This window comes from Apostichopus japonicus, chromosome 1, assembly GCF_037975245.1.
Source record: "Apostichopus japonicus isolate 1M-3 chromosome 1, ASM3797524v1, whole genome shotgun sequence".
NCBI classification, from domain to species: domain Eukaryota; kingdom Metazoa; phylum Echinodermata; class Holothuroidea; order Aspidochirotida; family Stichopodidae; genus Apostichopus; species Apostichopus japonicus.
The window spans coordinates 8,295,891-8,316,467 of NC_092561.1; the positions used below are offsets into that span (position 1 = coordinate 8,295,891).

At 36.2% G+C, this 20,577-nt stretch overlaps 1 protein-coding gene across 4 annotated transcripts in view; it reads left to right on the top strand.

Annotated features, from left to right (window-relative positions):
- Positions 1-20,577, top strand: part of LOC139966332 (synaptotagmin-12-like) — a 58,505-nt gene that overhangs the window by 17,491 nt on the left and 20,437 nt on the right. For 3 of the 4 annotated variants that reach the window (XM_071969240.1, XM_071969231.1, XM_071969222.1), the window contains one exon: positions 10,124-10,340. In XM_071969240.1, coding sequence (XP_071825341.1) covers positions 10,155-10,340 — 186 coding nt within the window. In that variant the 5' untranslated portion in view covers positions 10,124-10,154. Of the gene's footprint in view, positions 1-10,123; positions 10,341-11,989; positions 13,424-20,577 lie in introns of those variants that run through there. The other variant, XM_071969250.1, reaches the window with a different exon arrangement.

Consider the following 20,577-nt stretch of genomic DNA (forward strand, 5'->3'; position numbering starts at 1 on the left):
GCCGGATCCAAAAATTTGCATCCGGTGCATCCCTACAGTAAAGACATTCTATATCGATCGCTTTCATTTGACAGCGTGCTTATCATGTTGCATATGCATATAGGAACTACATAACGTTTATAATCACCCAATAATCCACACCCTCGCTAGGAAATATCCATAGGAAATATTCATGTATGTGAAGGATATCTGCGAAGGAAGTGTGTTCTTTTTTGAGTCATGGATCTATCCTTTTAATGATATAATATAAGGAAATTTTTATTTTTTGACCAACGAAAGAAGAACATATACAAAGCATCTTGGTGAAATTAGCATGCAATTCCCGCATTGCGTTTTCCGATACATTGATAGCAGCTGATATTGTCACAGCTTATACCATAAAGGGAACTTGAAGCAAACAGGTGTGACGTCATTAGTTGCACGCTGGGAGCAAAATGTTTTGGTTTTCCTTATATTCACTTTATTGGTTTAACTGTAGATTGTACGGTGAACCAACATTGACTTAGTGGATGTGAAGTTTTCAACACCCCAATGACTGTAGTGTATTCGTATTCTAATGCATCTCATGTTTGCCCAAAAAAATTGGATAAATATTTTTATGCAAAGTTTAGAACAAGTCCGTCATTGTATATCTATGACATTGCTTCAAGTTCACTTGTTGGTAAAAAAGACACACAAAAAACAAATGCATGTTCGTTTCAAATGTTATTATCTTGAAACGATACATAGGAATTGAATGCAAAATTCGCGAGGATGCTTTAAGTATGTTCTTCCGCCGTCAGCAGAGGTAAATTGACCTCTGAATTATTCGTTGAAAATTATTCGTTGAAACGATATACTGTGATATTATAAGGTGGTCGGAATGCATATAGTCATATTGGTCACGTGGTGTATTGTAAAGTTATTAATATGCATTGACAAAATATAAATTCAATATAACATACCAATCTCTCGAAGATGTTCCTTTATATAATTTGGTACAATGTTATTGCGGGTGTTTATCAATGCTGATAGTAGATGGTTAGGCCTGCTAGCCTAACAGCATTCTACACCTATACTTAATTATACAATAACACTATATCCAGTTTACCAAGACCGACAAACTTATATTAGTCTAATGTTTGCATAGTTTATCAAGGACCAGACTAAATGAAAATATCCAAGAAAGGTTGTCATATTTCACAAATAGCTAACTTAATCAAATCGTCTTGGATGTTGGCCAAAATTTAATCAAATTCATCTGCCTTTTCAACGACCTCGTTTTGAAACGAAACAAAATATATTAGGTACATACATATGGCTTATACTTACAACGGATGGTTCAATCAAAGGGCTTTTTTTATCAAGGTAATAGGGTAAAATAAACGCTAACTATAGATACTCGTGTCAGGCTTCTAAAAGAATAAATATGTTTTATAATATCTATGCAAGTCTAGATCTGGAAAATTTACTTGATAGCTTCCTCTCCGGATAGCTTGACGCAGTGGCGGCGGAACCGGGGGGGGCTTGGGGGGGCTCAGCCCCCCCAATGAAAAAGTTGAGGGGGCAAATGCATGATAAGCCCCCCCAATATTTACCAAGGCTCCGAAACGTGCATCTGCCCATTTTTCAATGCATACTTGTCGATCTGTCCGATGCACACGTATACTATATAGGTGTAATAATTTTAGTAATTGCTGGGCGACCCTCGGCCCGTCCCCTGGCTATAGACCACATTGTCACCCCAACCGCGTCTTCACGCCCCGTGAAAAGTGGAAGCAGTGAGTGTGAGTACCAGTAAGCGTAACACAACTTCGTCTTAGGCCAATGAGTTGCCTCATTTCAGCCAGTTCTCCAACATCCCCTTACTTAGTGGCGGAGCGTCCATATATACAGTCAGGGGGCGGATGCCCCCCCCCCCCTGACAGACTCAAATGGACTGCTGGCGCCCTTTTCAGCTTTTCACTATACATTTTACTTATTCGCTATTATTGACTATTTTATTGCGCTCTCATATACCTATTGACATTTGTCATATTCTGTTGGTGTAATTTTCCGACAAAATGGCGACGACACCTATTTATTCTCCGTTTATCTGCAAATTAGCAAGGCCCGGAAAGGGTCATTTCCTGCAATCTAGGGAGTATCTTTACTCAAAATTTTTCTGTACGCTCCGCGCCAACCTGTGGTGGCGCTCCGCTTAGATAGTGTCGAAAGCGCCCCTACAGACCATTCTTGCCCCCCTCCCCGACCAATACCCCTAGCTCCGCCACTGCCCTTACTACACTCAAAAACGTCTTTGCGAGTACACTACGAGTATAATAGCTACTCTCTTAAAACGCCATCGAATATACAAATTACAATGTTTTTACAGACTTTTACGTGCAATCTGAGAAATTGCAGACTTGAGACCCATATATTAGGGCTAGGTATTCGCAGCATAAAACACACGGGAAGTGCCGTTTCCGGCCATCTGGGGGTTTGAAATAACCCAAAATTTTCTTGTACGCTCCGCGCCAACCGATGGTGGCGCTCCGCTTAGATAGTCTCCACACATTAGCCCCCCCAATAATTTTTCCGTTCCGCCGCGCCTGGCTTGACGCATGATTAAACTTCCACAAGACGACAAGTCAATAAAGTTTTTTTCAGCCGAGTGGAATGACTCGAAACAGGAGGCAATATTAATTTAAATATATACATATCAATGGCTGGTCCAGAATGTCCCAGAAGAGGAGAACCAGACACGAGTAAAGCTAGGTTGATACAGAAATTATAGTACCGAAAAAGCAGCGATGTATACTATATATATATATATATATATATATATATATATATATATATATATATATATATATATATATTTAGTCAAGAGACGCCCAATAAACGTGTTTGTTGTGCAAAACAATTATAAGACAGATCGTGCCATTTAAATAAACAATAAACACTGCTAAAAATATGAAAACAAATAAATGCTAAGAAATAGTTGGTTTGTATTTCTGGTTTAAATGGGGTGTACACCCATATCAGTGCAGTCTAATTCTTCCCCCGGCTGAATGTAAAATAAGTCCCAGACTGACGATGAAATGTGCGTCCATGGCCCACGCCCCCCCCCCCTCCACCCCTCTCCATCCCCCTCGCATTTGCACACGCCACTGATCTTACTGACCTCGTAAACATAAACATCACTAGCGAGCATAAAACTCTTTTGATTCTCTTGGACGAATCTATATAGGGTTTTTTTTCTCGGCTATATTATGAGCCCAATGTTATGATTTTTACGTGTTAACATTACAAGAAACAAGAAAGAATAATTGGTCGGTGATAAATATAAAGAAACAAATCACGTCAGACAAATAAATGAACTTGTTCAAGACGTTTCTTTCTCCATCTAATGATAGCCACGAAGGTGGTCACTTGCCTATGGATTAGCTATACGGTTTCTTGAAATACCAATGTATTATTCCGCACGCACGGATAAAAAGCCATTTGTGAAATCAGTGTGTGTGGTAGATAATATATACTAGAGGCAATGGATTACTACAACAATGATTGCATACCATTGTATGACATATTATATCACCAGGGGACTTTCAAATATAAAAAAATTCGCTTCAGATACTTGAACTTGTTAAAGACGTTTTATTTCTTCATATATCGACAGCCTTGGAGGATATCACTTGCCTATGGATTAGCTACGGTTTCTTTTAATTGAAATACAAATGTATTATTCCACACGCACGAAGAAAAAATGCCCTTTGTGAAATCGGTGAGTGATAGATAATACATACTAGAGGCAATGGATTATACAACAATAATGGCTTACCATTGTATGGCATTTTATATCACCAGGGGAAATTCCAACCTCCGTGAAATAGAGAAACGCAAGGTGTGATAGAAACCACAACCTGCAGGGAATAGAATAAAAAGTGGTAATTTATTCGAATTGTACTTTGAAAAGAGCAAATATCCCCTCCTGGTGAATTTTAATAGATGGTAATGTCTTAGGAAAAGAGATAAAAGAAAAGAAAGAGGATGAGAAAAAAGGATGAGATCAATTTGAATGAATTCATTGGTATTCGGCCCTGTGGTGATATACGGTATACTGTGATAGTACAGGCATGTGGTACCTGGTTCGTGGCTAATTGCTTACCGGTATATCATTTACGGAGCTGAAGAAGGGGGAGAGGCGGAGAGAGAGACAGAGAGAGAGAGGTGGGTGGAGACAGACATACAGACAGATTTAAAGTGTTGAGAGTGACGTAAGATCTTGATGTCAATCACAGCTCGCTCGTTTAATGACATATTACGGCTGATCGGTACATACGCGTCTATACTGCTGATGAGACTAATCAACTAGTATAAGGTTAGGATTTAATGTACTGTGTGCCGCTGACGTCAAAATAACGGATTGAAAGGGGAAAACAAGGGAAGTTACCTTGGGTCGTGTGTGGACATGGTGTTAAAGATTCATCCGATGTTCTTTCGCTTGATATGAATCGTGACTATAGTGCTAACCTTAACGCTCATTCAGACGGCAGTTACGTAGTTGAAAGACGGTATATAGGGATATCATGTAGTTTGGGATATTCTTACAGCCGAAAATAATTACCGTACTGCTTGAATATACTATAGGTATTACATGGACAGTCATCACCTTCGCTTGAACGTGGTATGAGTATGCGGCAGCATTAGGTGTATATTGAGTATATATTAGATATTGGACATGTATTGTATATATATATATATATATGTATATATATATATATATATATATATATATATATATATATATATATATATATATATATACATATATATATATATATATATATATATATATATAGGCCTACATGGGAACAGTCATCACCTAGAACGTTGTATGAGCGGAAAAAAATGACAGCACCACGCTACAGCCAGACAACCTGATCATTAGCTATCTGACGATTGCGAAGAAGCATGAAACTCGAGTAATAGCGCAAACTTTGTACGAGTGTACATTATTTATATCTATTTATTTATCTATCTATCTATCTATATATATATATATATATATATATATATATATATATATATATGTATTATTCAGCTTTTGTTTCTAATTTTTGTTAACCATTCGCAGTGACAAACCTGTTCATCCTCAGATTCAGATTCTATTTTCCTTTCGTGGCATTGTATACCTAATTCGTAACTGTCATTATTGTTATTAATATGTGATATTGATTGTGACAACGTTCACAATCATTTTCCAGTTAGTCATCACATAGCATTCCTATATACCTGCCATTCTTCTAATCACAGACTTTCTAATTCGCTTCTTTTTTTCTCGTTAAACTTTATCGAAACTCCAAAATGATTTAATGGCAATGTTCAATCAAGTAAAACGTGTATTAATGCATTCATTTCCGATGAGAGCGTTATCAAATGAATAACCAATGTGTCTTTGTGATTTTGAGGCACCATCTGTTTTGATATAGCTTCGAGGGACTTTTTACCTTAGCCTTGAAAATGAACTTCTCAAGTATAGAGAAACTGAGAGGGAAACTTTGCAGCGCTTTCTTTCGCACTCCTTTCAACCGGTATACTTCAATCCATGAAATATATATACGTTTAATGCTGCAGGCTCGGTTTTCTTGCTTTTAAGTGAGTTAATTACGGAGGAAAGTAAAGTTAGCATTTTGGAAAAGGATGCGTGCCCGTTTCCAAGGCAACTGTTTGTATTTTACTCTATTCTATATAAGAAACGTGAAATGGGGCCTTATAGCCCTGCGTGTTCTTCATGACTTCATGGTTATGCATTATATTAGGCACACGATTCAGAGAGGGAAATAAGCGACAGTCATTTGATGGTGGTCTTCGGTGTCTCAAATATTTTAAGTCATGCGTATTTATCTGTTTCATCGCGATATTGAAAGCAGAAGTCTAGAATATGATAGTGAAAAACAACAACAAAAAACAAGGTATACAAGACTATGTACCGATCGACATGACACGGTAAGGTCCACGGCGGTATGACATGGTTTGTTAGGATGCGATACTATAACATAAACCATTCCATACCATATTTCATACCATATATCAAAGCATATACTGTATACCATACCATATATCAAAGCATATACCGCATACCATATATCATATCATATATCGAAGCATATACCGCATACCATACAATATATCAAAACATATACCGCATGCCATATATCATACCATATATCAAAGCATATACCGCATACCATATATCATACCATATATAAAAGCATATACCGCATACCATATATCATATCATATATCAAAGCATATACCGCATACCATATATCATACCATATATCAAAGCATATACCTTTCCATACCATATATCATACCATATATCAAAGCATATACCACATACCATATATCTTATCATATATCGAAGCATATACCGCACCCGTCATAAACCGTACATACAATGTAGCATATCGTATTAATCATATACTATACCATATACAAATACCTTGTATCGTATACCATATACATCATATCGATACACTAGGCACAATATTCAATACACACTTTACCATATACTATATACCATATGTCATTCACCATATACCATAAACCATATACAAAACATCATTTACGATATATATATGCACTATACACAACCATACACCATCTACAATATACCATATACCATACACCATATAGCGATAAGAATACAATACACCGTATACCATATAATACACCCTGCACCATATATGATACACCATATAGCGTAAATAATACATCATACACCATATACCATATGTAATACACCATATAATATATACACCATATTACGTACTAAATACATCACGCACTGTATACCATATACCTCACATTATCAACCATCGACCATGTACGACCTCAGTACCACACAGAATAAACTACACACCATACCATACAGTTCTATACCCATACTACATATACAATATAGCACGCTGTAACATCATAAGATCATTGCGATGTTTGATTCTTTCATTCACCCCTAAGCTTATTTAAGTATAGTTGACAAACACCCCTGCTCTGCAACAGAATACCCTATCGTAAGTGTCGTTCACGCCTATCTTGGATCAGCTCATTTAAAATAACCCCCTTTAATAAGAAAGTGACTGATTTTACTGTAAACGCTTCATCTGTTAAATTTCTTCTGCGTTATTCGTAACAAAGGGTGAAAATTCACACATTGAAAGAATTGCGTCTGAATTATTTAACCTTCTCGCCAGACTGAATGACTATAACCTAATTTGGAGACTCTCAGAAGAATCTTTCGCCGATGTGATATGTTATAACAGACAGACTGTGGTGATGGGTGACTATTTGGGTGCGGAGAGTAGCTAGTGGGATGGAATATAATGCACGTGTATATTGAGTATAACGGTCTCTGTTATTGTGCATTTAAGGGGAATTGATCAAATACGTTCTGTTTGCTAGTTACATTTGATCAATAATTGGGCATGCACGTAAACAATAAGGTTGATGGATGGAGCACCTCAAGGGTTCAGGAATTCGTTCGTTCTCTATCTCTTGAGGGGGGGGGGGGTGTACCGTGGTCTTTTTTCGCGTCTGTGTTTGCGAAATAAATATTATATTTGTCTGAAAATAAAGGTGACTGTATAGCATGTAAGAGATGTAAACTGCGAATATATTCCAGATCGAAAACAAAATGCCTACGTCTCAACCTTAACGCCTGTAAGAAATAATGGAGTGGCGCTATTCCATTTCATCAATACAGAGATATACCAAAATCTGATATGGAATAAACCATGCATTATCTGAAAGTCCGCCCTCTATTTTCCTTTTTTGCCTATTGCCAATGGCACATGCAAATTAGCTCATTTTCATTTTAAGACTCACATTGCTGCCAAATGTAGAGCTGCCATGGCAGGACTTCGACCTGTAAGAAACATTAGACACTTACTAACCAAGGATGCCTGCCATACTATTGTTTTAGGACTAGTGATAAGTCACTTAGATTATGCTAACTCCCTCTATGCTAATCTACCAAAGGTTGTTATTATGATGCTTCAGAGAATTCAAAACATGGCTGCCAAACTTGTTCTGAAAAGAGGAAAGGAGGATAGTGCTTCTGAAGCTTTAAAGGAGTTGCATGGGCTTCCCATCAGACAAAGAATTCTGCACAAAATATTAACGCTGGTCTTTAAATGCGTTGTTGATAAATCTGCTCCTCAATATCTTATATCTAGATTCACTTTAGCACCACAATCTAGTAGGTCTCTACGTTCAAATAATATTCTTTATAAGCTGATCATTCCACGAACACAGAGGGTCACTTTTGCTTCAAGAGCAATAAGTGTATTTGGCGCCGAGCAATGGAATAAATTACCTAACCATGTCAAACAATCTGAGAATCTTGCAATTTTTAAAAGAAAACTCAAAACATATTTATTTCCTGGCTAATCACTCATATACTCAATTTTTCAAATTTTCAATATTTGTATTCATTATATTTCATATTTTTGAATTTTCTTTTAGATTTTATATAACATTTTGCATTTTCTATTTTTCTCTTTGATTTTCATAACAATTGTATATTTTTGTACATTCATCTAGTATATTTTTCTACGCCATTTGATATCTTATTTTCTTATGAATGGTTTATTCTTTCTTTGTATTCTGTTGTAAAGCGCAAACGAAAACTTTGTTGGGGTTGCGCTATATGAAATTCAATAAATAATAATAATAATAATAATAATAATAATTTTCAAGTTCCCGATTTTAGGAGGATACTCATGCCGTTGGAGGTGGAAAAAAAAAGCTAATCCTACGGACCCCTTCCTACACCCCAAGGATTCCAACCTCACTTCAAAAGGATAGCTGGAGACATTATATGACTATGTCACACCCGCTGAAAGAAAAGATTTTTTGTATGGAATTGCAACCTAAATTTTCTGATCAATTTAATTGCGATTCTACACTAGGGTGTAATTTTGTAATCACCATAGCATTAAAGGGACTATATCTCGAAATCTAAGCACGAAATGTGTTTGAATATTTATATCACATTTTGTTTGGTTTTGGTTCATTGTTCACACAAATAAGCTGGCATCGGAAATTGCGCAGAATCGAGAGTAAAGTGTTAAAGCATTATCATGCATTCAATCTCGACGGTCTAAAATTTTCTCTCTTTTTTGGCCAATTCACAGCCTGATTGAGCGAATAAAAAGTTCGAAGAAAAACGTTCCCGCGCTTGTGTACAGAACAGTCTAAAACATTAATCGGGCGCATGCGCGGGCAGATGTATTGCCCTTCCTGTTTATGCCTGTACACGGATAGGTTGCCGTACGTATATTACGCAATCACCTTTACGTAATGTCTGTCGCAGATTTCAACAGTTCAGGTGGCAACCTGTTTCTCAAATATCGTTTCCGTAACAGAGCGAGTCGTTCAGGAAGCAAGAATTAACAAATACCATCGTGTCATCAATTGTCTGGAAATTGACGAATTTAGTGTGTAAGTCAATGGAGCATGGTACGACACTTGTAAGATAGCACACGCCTATTAAATGCCCCATTGACTTACACACTACATCATAAAAGTAATGTGGTCTGTAAGTCCAGTTAGAAGTTCTCACTAGCTCAACCCTACCCATCACTGGATAGCTGTCAAGTTGGTCATCATGGCACCATCAATTTTTCATATCATGACCGTGCAGACGTTTTGCAAATGAGGGATTGAAGTTTTCGTCACTTGTAAACATACCTCTTTACTCAGTAGTAAACAGTTTTCTTACGCTACTCCTGTGAGGCCCAAAGGGGTCTTAAATTGTCTCAATTGACCCAATTTTGGCACCACATGCATTTATGCTCTTCAACATCCAAGTCACACAAAAAAACAGATCCTGATTAATAACATATAAGTTCTGCTGCATTTTGTCACTTTTCCTGAAGGAGAACACTTCGGGCGGAGGATTGATATATAGACTCTAACAGGAAGCATGCCACCGTAAAGGGCGAACCAATATTGCTACCGCAGGAGTGTAGCACTGATGAGAAAACATGTTATGTTCCCTAAACTTTGTAAAGCAAGACTATAGATAATTTGAAATTGACATGCAAAAATACAACAACAAAAAATTAGTTTCTTCTATTCTCTTTTTTTTTACCAGCTGATGTGAGATAGTGGAGTATGCCGTTACTATGGCAATATTTGCGCTTGCCATTACTCTCTCGGCGCTGACTGGTGTTTGCGTTGGTCTTGTAGCTGTTTTCCTAAAATGTTGTGGTCGATACTATTTCAGTGAAGCGCCACCATTTGTTCTTACCAACATTGCATCTGAGGAAAATAAGCATCTAACTTCGAGTGAATACGGTACAGTACACCAGGTAAGTCCAGTGGTATATATTACTAATGGAATACGTCATACGAGCTAAAATTTAAAAGCTAATCTACTTTCCACATCATGAGCTGGATCATATTCTGTAGATTATCGAAGGTATAGAGTCGGGTTCGAATCTCAGTTGACAGCTTGAGGTTCTTTCACTGTACGAGTTTTTTTCGACTCATCGCCGTTCAACATATATATTTATGTAACATGATACCCATACTTTCATATTTATTATTTTTATGTGTTGCTAAACTATATGTATATACATATATATATATATATATATATATATATATATATATATATGTATATATATATATATGTATATATATATATATAGAAGACATATAGATATAGATAGATATATATAGAAGACATATAGATATATATATATCTATATGTCTACTATATCTATATGTCTTCTTAACTTATATAAGGCCTATCATCTTCAACGAGAATACGCGACAAGTGATACTATATAAGATTCCACCGTAAAGCCCTTGCGATGTTTTAGAGCCACTTAAAGTGTAATCTTATACCATTAACTGCAAAGCAATAACACGACGGTGTGATATCAATTTCCCATTCGAAACGACCTGTCAGACCAGCCAGGAGAGAAAAGACAATCTTACATATACACTAACTGGGGCCTGCCCTTATTCGTCAGAGTTGTCAAGCGATAAAGTAACAATAATATCTTACCACCGAAAGACGGATCGGATCCCGAAAAAGTAGTAATGGAAATTAATATTTCACTAAAGAATGTCAAGCTTGTTTTGAAAACGCATTAAAAACTGAAAATTACTAAAAGCGAGGATAAAATCCCACTGCTCTATCACGATAAGGGTTTGGAGAAAGCTAAGTACGAGTCAAAAGTGGTGCGGTGCGTTCTTATATTGGTTGTATTTCACCGAGAATTATCCACAGCATCTGTTTACCAAAAATCTGTTTTTGGTGCGGTTTTTTTTTTTTGGCTCTGTTTTGTACTGATTGCGCTTAAATATTGAACATCTGATATTTTTATGACTTGTTTATTCTTCGTGACAAAAACATCATTTTGGAGGGCAGTTTCCATATTCTCATATCTTCCCGCGTCCAAAGGACAACGAACGGTATAAAATACGCCCGCCTGGTATTCATTTATTTTTACCATTTACTACAGCTCATTAGTTCGACTGGATACATCATCGTGTGAACTGTACAGTGGTTTAATAACGGAGAAGTTTAATATAGAAACAGTTATTACATTTCCCGATCGGTGAACTTGAACACCTGCTATCGTTATTACGGTTTTTATTTTTTTGTAAGCTTGGAAAAGTTGCTTGATGAAGGTCGGTGGAGATCGCTTGCAGACATGAACTGTTACCATAGCAATAGATTTATTACTTTAAAATTGTGCGTCCATTGGACCACCGGGCGAATCTTTTCATTCAAACATTAGCGTCGTTTTGTTTTAAACATGATATACATGAAAATGTTGAGAAAAAAAGCCTACTTGACCTAATTTCGAGAAGGACATGTTGACATACTTTTTATTATTCTATTTTTGGAAAGTATGCAGAGTGACGCATTTTATTTCTCGTAAAATTCATTTACATGAAGATAAAGAGATAAAATCTTGAAAACGTTAACAGGATTTTTGTAAATTTAATTCCTTGAGTTAGGGAAACTAAAACAGCTGAAACTTTGTATGAGTACACAATCCAAGTGACGTAAAAACGCGATCAAATTTGAACAATTAGGCTAAAAAAGGCCTCCGATTTCGGTTTTACCAAATTTAGGTTGACATTGACAAACCTCATGCAAAAAGAAAAAAAAAGATTGACTGACAGTTTTAAAAGAATTGGTATTTTTATGTGTTTTGGTTGTACAGTTTTCATAAAGCACTGATTTTTTATATGTAAGCGGATTGCGGTATAAACTGTTCTCTAATAGCAAGTAAGGAAATGAATTTTAAATTATTCTATACTATATGGTGGTATATACGTCTCGCTTTGGATGTTGAAGTTGTTATAAACTATATTATTTAGAACAAAATGGTTATGGTGGGGCCTTCGAAAAAGGAAAGGAACACTTTTACGCAATTGAAATTGTTTCAAGAACTTATGAAAACCAAACCGTCGAAAAAAGGAACGTGTGTATGTATGTCAACGAATTTATAACATCACGTGCGATATATATTTCGGTAACGGTTACTGTGCGATACGTAAGCATTCGCCATTTTAGATGGAATGACTGCAGTTTAGAAAATTTCAAATAATCCATCAGCTTCAGATGAATCCACAAGAAGACATCAATCACTTAAACTTGGTTTTCTTTTTCACCGAAACATTGATCTTGAATATTTCGTAAAACTGTGCGGATGAAATATTACGTATATCAATCTTTATCTACCCTACGGACATGTTTTGCCAATTTCCAATCTAAAATACATATCTTTACTTCTTCGTCGCAAATGAAAAATGAAAACGCGCGTAGATATTACTACAGTGAGCAGACGATAAGAACATTTCCCTCCTTCAGGTCATTCCATGGGGCGCCGAACGCACTCTTTAATTTTAGCATCCTGGACGGAATTAAGCCTGGAATGTTTATTTCGTGTTCCTGGGATGAACGCCTATCTCACGTGACACAGGATCTGGGATAATTTATGCAAACTTATGAATAACTCCGGAATGAAATTTACGACAAATTAAGGGTTTTTTGTTTTCCTCTTCTTCTTCTTCTTCAAACTAAAACTTTTAATTATTTAATCTATAGTGTTAACCGTTCATTGGTTATTGAGCCAATATATTTGATGCAAACAACATCAACCAACAAAATAAACCCCTTCCAACACTCGCGTTTGATCGATAGGCAGTCAGCAACTCACTGCAAGCAATGATCTGAAACGAGCATTTCGAGTCACGCTCTCTGAGTGAATGGATGCAGTCATAAAGTGTCAAATCAGGCTCTCTTACGGAGATATAGCCTGGCCGTAATTTCCAAGGTGTACCTACTGGAGATAAATCTCTGTTTATATATGTTATAGCGACAGCCAACCTGCAAAGCCAAATGGCGTTATCGAGTGAAAAGTCAGTTGTGAGTATATAATATTCTAAGTGTATATAATGTTTATCTATAATGTAAGACGCTAGAATAGCCTGGGTAATGATATTTTTATAAGAAGCGCGCCAAACGTTTTGCGGTTTCCCAGGTTACCGTTAAGTGAGGGTACCTCTTCTCTAGGTTTATTTTACTGTTCCCTTTTCAAATTATTATTGATTGCAGTTCAAAGTTGGTCGTTTTTCAAATATGTTGATTCTGTAACTATTCAGTAACGACGGTGTAAGCGGTAGATACAATATGGGGGTGTATATGCCCGGTAACGGGGTTAGATGGATTTAGGTAAGGTAGAAAGCTTTCGTACCTCCCATCGTAAAAATACTCTGGACTGTATATACATCTTTACACTATATATATATATATATATATATATATATATATATATATATATATACATATATATATATACATATATATATATATATATTTATATATAGGCCTATATATATATATATATATATATATATATATATATATATAAGCGGGAGGCCCGGGTTCGAACCCCGGCCGTGGAGGCTGGAAGTTGTTTCACTCTTCTTGATTTTCCAACTCATTTACGGTTTCAATAGTATTTCGAATTTCTGCGAATATGATATGGTTGTCTAGCATGTAATTGTAACAGTCACCCTAAATTACTGAAAAATCGACCACAGCAAACCCTCCCTCCGATGTAGAAACGAAAGAAATATTTGTGTTCTAAGATTCCTACCCACTTTATCATAGTTTGTACTGTATCAGGGTATAGTACTAAGAACATCACAGTTCTTCATCTGTTGCATTTGGGAAAAGTTGTAGTCCAGCCTATATGATGTTTTAAGTGGAAATTATCAATTATTTTATTGATTAGCTACGTTCAGTGTAATTAACAAAATTACAATGAGTTAATCTGTTAGTTAAGTACAAATGTATTCAATGTTTCTAGTTCGAAATATTTCCCTCCTCCCCCCCCCCCCCAACCAAAACACGCACACATACATACATAAACACTCAAATGGATGATTGATCTCCGAAACAGTAAAATACGACTGTTTTTTTCCTACAGCGACAGCATGACATATAGCATCTGCTAAACCGAGTCATTTTGATTCTTTACTTTTGTATAAAGGTAATGCCAGACAACAAGAATTACAACTTTAATTAAAGAAAGGCGTACATATACTATATGGAGAACCGTAAAGCGATATCCACCTTTGACCTAGCATATGTAGTTATACTGGATAACTGTTATGGGCTTTATTTCACAGATTGAAAATTCACTCTAAGTGATTAAACTTTCAATCTAAACAGACAGAAATGATTAAACAATATATTACATTTCAACAATTTAGTTCAATAAAGTTCAATAAAATAACGAAAATGATATTCCGCTCACAGAATCACCAACCGCTATGCATTTGTCGTGTTATTAATGACTAAAGTATATTGTTTGCACATTTGCCCGCCCTTCCCCCCCCCCCCTTCCTCTGGTCACCTATACCAATCTAATCCATATCGTAAGGATCCACTACCATACATAAGGATGTGCCCATCGACATAATATCAGTTTCATTTATTATCTCCTTTCCAATAATTTCTTCTTTATCTCCTTCTTCTTCTTCCATATTTGGAAGCCTGCAGTGAATATTGCTTTAAGTCACTAGTGATTACTCCGCTACAGTCACAGGTTCCATAATTATTCCTATGGGTGTAATATAAGAATTACAGAAGATAACCAAAATAGAGAGAGACAGAGAGATATGTTGCTCACAGATCATCAACGTCTATATGCGTACATAACATAATTAAAATACTACAGCCTCCTAATACGGAATTCACAATCTCTCTTTAAATGCCTCCCTTTCTCTTTCATTTCTTATTTCTCTCCTGTGGATATGATCAACACATAACAAGGTCATGCATGTCTCGCGGAATACATCCAGGGGTGCATAGAACTTCCATTAACAAACAGCACATATCTGGTAATGAATTTTCAGCTCCCGGAATAATCATTCCAGGAATGAAGCCAAAAAAAAAGAGAGGGAAATTAAAGGCAAATGATAATTAAAAAGTTAGGGACCTCTCAGCTACTTGAAAGAAAATCAAGCAACTACATCTTGTATGACTTTTTTTTTTTTTTTGTCTAATTGGAAAACGCTGCAGCGATAAATTGAAAACCACTTGGTGGCCTCTGCAATGTGTTAAGCCATTTTAAGAATTTCCTCTCCTTGTTCTTGCACAATTAATGTACTAGGCTGTTATCTAATCTTCTTTTGAAAATTAATCTGTTTCTGACTTCGTCGAGGCTTTATCTGTGACGTTATTAAACCGGTAAAAAATGGCAGTAGATGTTGATAGATTCACATGTATAGTCAACCATAACGACAATTACCAAATATGGCATTTTATTTCGTTTTTAATTTTCTACATCAATTTTAAAAAACTGCATTTATTCTTGGATTATTGTTATTTCTCTTTAGTTTTTGACGCAAAACGGATGAAATAATGCAGTCACAACTTGACGTTGATTTATGACGAATAAAATATCGCTAAAAGGGTTGTAATTAAATACAGAAATAATAACGAAGGTAGATTTTCTTCAGTACTTAATGCTGCGGATTCCAATCCCCACCCCCCCCCCCCCCACCCCACCCATCTTTACATCAGACTCTGTCTTATCTATATTTCTTTAGATCCTAACAAGCTTATTCATGCAGGAGTTTGTTTTTTGTTTATAATGGGAAATATAAACAATTTAAAGTGATTAAAGATGAATTTTCATTTTTTATAGTTAGTCTTAATTATCTTGTGTTTTTGAAGGCATAACTTTCTGGTGATAAAGTAGTTCTTTAAAATAGGGGAAATAATCATAAAGCTATAGACTATCCATTACGTACGTTTAAGATGCATGATTCAATAGGCCAACGAATTGGATGTGTTTTTTTTTTTTTTTGCACAAAGTTTAAAGAAATATAGAAATAAACCAGTGAGATAGGAAAAGACAAATGATATTTGAAAAATGCCAGTCTTCCATCCATTGCAAATTTGCGTAACGATATCAATACATCTGACGTCACAAACAAGTGATGCAGGTGTCAAAAGGTCAGGTATCCTATCAAAAATAAAACCAAAAATGCAAACCTGTTATGTAATGTTCTGTAAAATTTTAAATTTATTCTCAACTTTGCATTTAGTCTGTTTCAAGACAACTTGCTTTTTAGTATAAATTAAGCCAGTAATTTCAACAACAACAAAAAACAAACACAAAAGCTTTCTTCGACTGAATTTTACACTATGAAATTAAACAACTTTTTGAGGGTCAAATTATAACATACAAATAATGTGTTACATACAAAAAATGTGTTACATACAAACAATGTGTTGCATACAAATAACGTGTTGCATACAAATAATGTTTAACATACAAATAATGTATTACATGTAATCCGTTTTACGGGTGTGTAACATACCATCAGTAAAAGTCAACTGTTTCCGTTTCTCTATTACCTTTATTCATTCTAATGAATAAATTATCATTAAATGATACACATACACGATGGCGTCCCTACGAGGGGATTCCTCCCCCCCCCCCTCACTCACTCACTCACACCTCATCTCCTTCCTATCAAAGCCTATGCTTGGAATTTGAATGAGAAACACTTTGTTATATCCTCATCACAACATGCTCTCCCTATAAACATCTAATTGTTCTTCGTACTCGCCTGCATGATTACCACGAAACGAAATCTGTCCCTCTTTATGAACCCCCTCTCCCCATTCCACCATCCCCCCCCCCCCCCGCTCTTCCACCCTACAACATCCCTGCACCCATCACGCACCCATGTCGCTTTCTATAGTGAACCATTTTCGATAATACCATATTTCATACAGTATACCTGTTACGCTATAAGACATCTTCCATTTGTCACATGGAAAAACTCTATTCAGTAAAACCTATGAAACAAGGTCGGCCCACAGAGTAATCTACTTGACTATCAGACGGCCTCTTTTCAAAGTGAGTTTTCATGTTCAGTTTGTGGGGTACAATAACACTTATCTCCTGGTAGGCCTAGTAAGTGTGTTGTTCAGGTAATACGTGACAACCGTCTGTCTCTATGCAAGTTTGTCGTTGTCCTGAAGTGATGAAGGAATCGGATGCGCGTGAAAAGGGTTGGGGGGGGGGGGGGGGTATTGTGAACATGACACCGAGAAATGAATTAGACGGCGTTAGGAAGCGTAAACGGGAGAGAACCTCGCAAACTACGTCCGTATATAAATATATATATATATAAAATATATATAATATAATAGGTTGAATAAAAATGGCGAAACATTCTCCTCTTTTCCAATCCCTCTTTCTCTCACCACAATGACAAAAAGAAAATAGAACTGAATTATTTACTTACGTTGAATGAAATTAAAAATTCTCATCAAAATATTTAAACATTTTTCGCGGTCCATCAAATTTATGTACAATGCCTTAGCCAGGTATGAACATACACTTCGTAAATGTGTGCCCGATGATTTGTCTATATATTGTCAAAAAAGCAAAAAAAAAATGTAAACCTACATCGGTAATATACCTTTTTTCGCTTTCACTTTTACTGAAAATAAAACGAACTTCCTCAGATACACAGTGTATGTAAACATCATACATGCATATGGACCCATATACATTGCTTGCTTAAATGTTGTAGCGTGCTACACTAATGCGACTTCTAAGCAAGACGATATGTTTTTGCGCATGCGTATCTTCTCACAAGGAAGACGTCAGGTGGTAAACAAGAAACAGCTGGTTTCAATCACACATCCATCCTCTTCTCTCTCTTGATAGGAGTATAATTAACAGTGAAGCAACTCCAGCCATCTTCATCACCGTCATCATCATCATCATAGCTTCTATGATAGAGATAAATATCTCAAGAAACGCTTGCTTTAGTTGACAGGTATCAGAGCTTAAAAGCCGCGTGAGGGGGCCCGCCATTATGTCAATGTGTGGGAGCAACCAAGTTGAGGTGTGAAACGTTTAATTTCCCTTTGATATGCTTTTCATTTTCGGCCAAGATGAGATGTAAACAGTTTTAGGTCACGTTAAAAACAACATGTGTTAGATTACTTACTACAGGACAGAAACATTGTCCAAAAATAAGAGGATTCGAACATCTGTGAATCTGTGATGTCATATTTAGACTTGCTGAAGTCTTCATTTTTGTGTGTGAAGAAACATTCAACATGCGGTATCTGTAAGGTGGAAAAATGTTTCTCTTACTTAGCTTGAGTTGTTCATAACAGGAACAATAGATACCGTATATCATGTGGCTATATGTGTGGCTGGGTTATCGTCTCGTTTAATTATAAATCGACTTGAGTAAGCTTAAGAACGCATGCACATATATCAGAGTGCGTATACGCACTCTGATATATATAACACGTTGTGCGAATGAAATGCAACCAACTTCGTCAAGAGAAGAAAATATCAAGGAAGAGAGACGACACTGTCTCCAAAAGCGCAAACAAGTTTATGTTGACCCTCGTAGGTTTGACTATCGTAAATGATAAGGGAAGGTTGAAAACAAATGCTGGGTTAGGCTTAATTCTAAAGCTGAAATCCGAAGCATATACACACACGCGGTCTCTATCAATTCTGATGCGCTATAACTTGACGTCATCGGAAAAGCAATTATCAGCCGATTATGTTAATGTACCCTGTTTTTGCATCCATTGCTCTAATTCCATTGGTGTGCTATACCTGATATGTAGTATAGTTATGGCTTACCGGCTCGGTTTAATTGGATTCTGAAACTTTGCCAAAAACCAGATTTATTTTTTTTCTTGCGCTGTTTGGCCAAGAAGCTGCAAATTGAGAAATAACAACTCACTAAAGTTCAAGTTATAATGTGTTTCGGCTGCAGGGCTATAAGTTAATGTCATGTGGTAGCTGTCCTTTCTTAATTAGAATTGTGATTCTGCGCGTAAGGCATAAGGCCTAACATATCTGTCTAGGATCGTATAACATTTGTCTTGCTGCTACGGTGGCTTAGGAAGGACATCATAAAAACATAATTTAATACGAAAAGTAGTCTATAAATCGAGAAATTTCGCTAATCAATCTCAACATTTTAGGCTCAACTTTTACGCTATAGAAATTTTAAAATTCAATTTAAAACTCGAAGTGTTTACTGCCCCAGCCCCTGAAGTCTTCGTTTAGCTATAACTACGAAATTGAGAATACATTTTTGTTTGTTCCGGGTTCCCCTGGCTCCTAATTGACACAGGGCGGTACCAACCCCCACCCCAACTCCATACCGTCTTGTCAGGCCCACGTGGAGGCCATATAGTCACAATCCTGCGATTTACAGCAAGATTCACTCCCACAAAACCGTTTATTAAAAGTTACAAAACCCCTTATACAGGCATCAATTTTACATTAAGGAAGATTACATAGCAATATATCCATATTAATCAAACTATAATTTGATTTTAATTTCAAATTGATAATCTAGGTTTTTCTATACTATTAATGATAACCCAAAAAAGTGCAAACGTAAAATGAGACACCAAATAGTAAACTATCTTTTCACGCACTTTTTTTATCGAATAAGATTTGAAGATGTGGGGAAAAAATGAGAGCAAAAGACACGAAGCAAATAAAATGTATTCTCCATCTTAAAGTGATAGTAAGTTGGTTATAATAAGACTATAGGCTGACTAGGAACACATGATGAACAGCTAAATAAATTATAATATATCACTTAAATATGACTGACCATGCATTCATTGTGATGTTTAACTTCAAGTCTATATGTAATTGAATAAAAACGAGATTGTTGATTGGGTGTAAATTACAAACAGTTTTTGAAAAAGGAAAAAAATTGTTGATTAAAATATGGGAGTCGAACAAGTGATCTCGTGTATACAGGCTCTTTTCAAATTGCCTTATAATCAAACTGACAAAAGAGAAACCCTGCAGCCCTAAGTTAGTGACGATCCTTGTATTCAAGATCAAAGGCGTAGGAGGCGGGGGCTGGGGTTGGGGGATGCAGTCCCCCCCAACCATAGTTTTTAGTGAAAATTCGGGCAATATGCTGAGAATTTTTTCGGGCACCTACTGAAAGAATAATAATTTGCAGTGTGTTTTTCCAATTTTGGAGTGA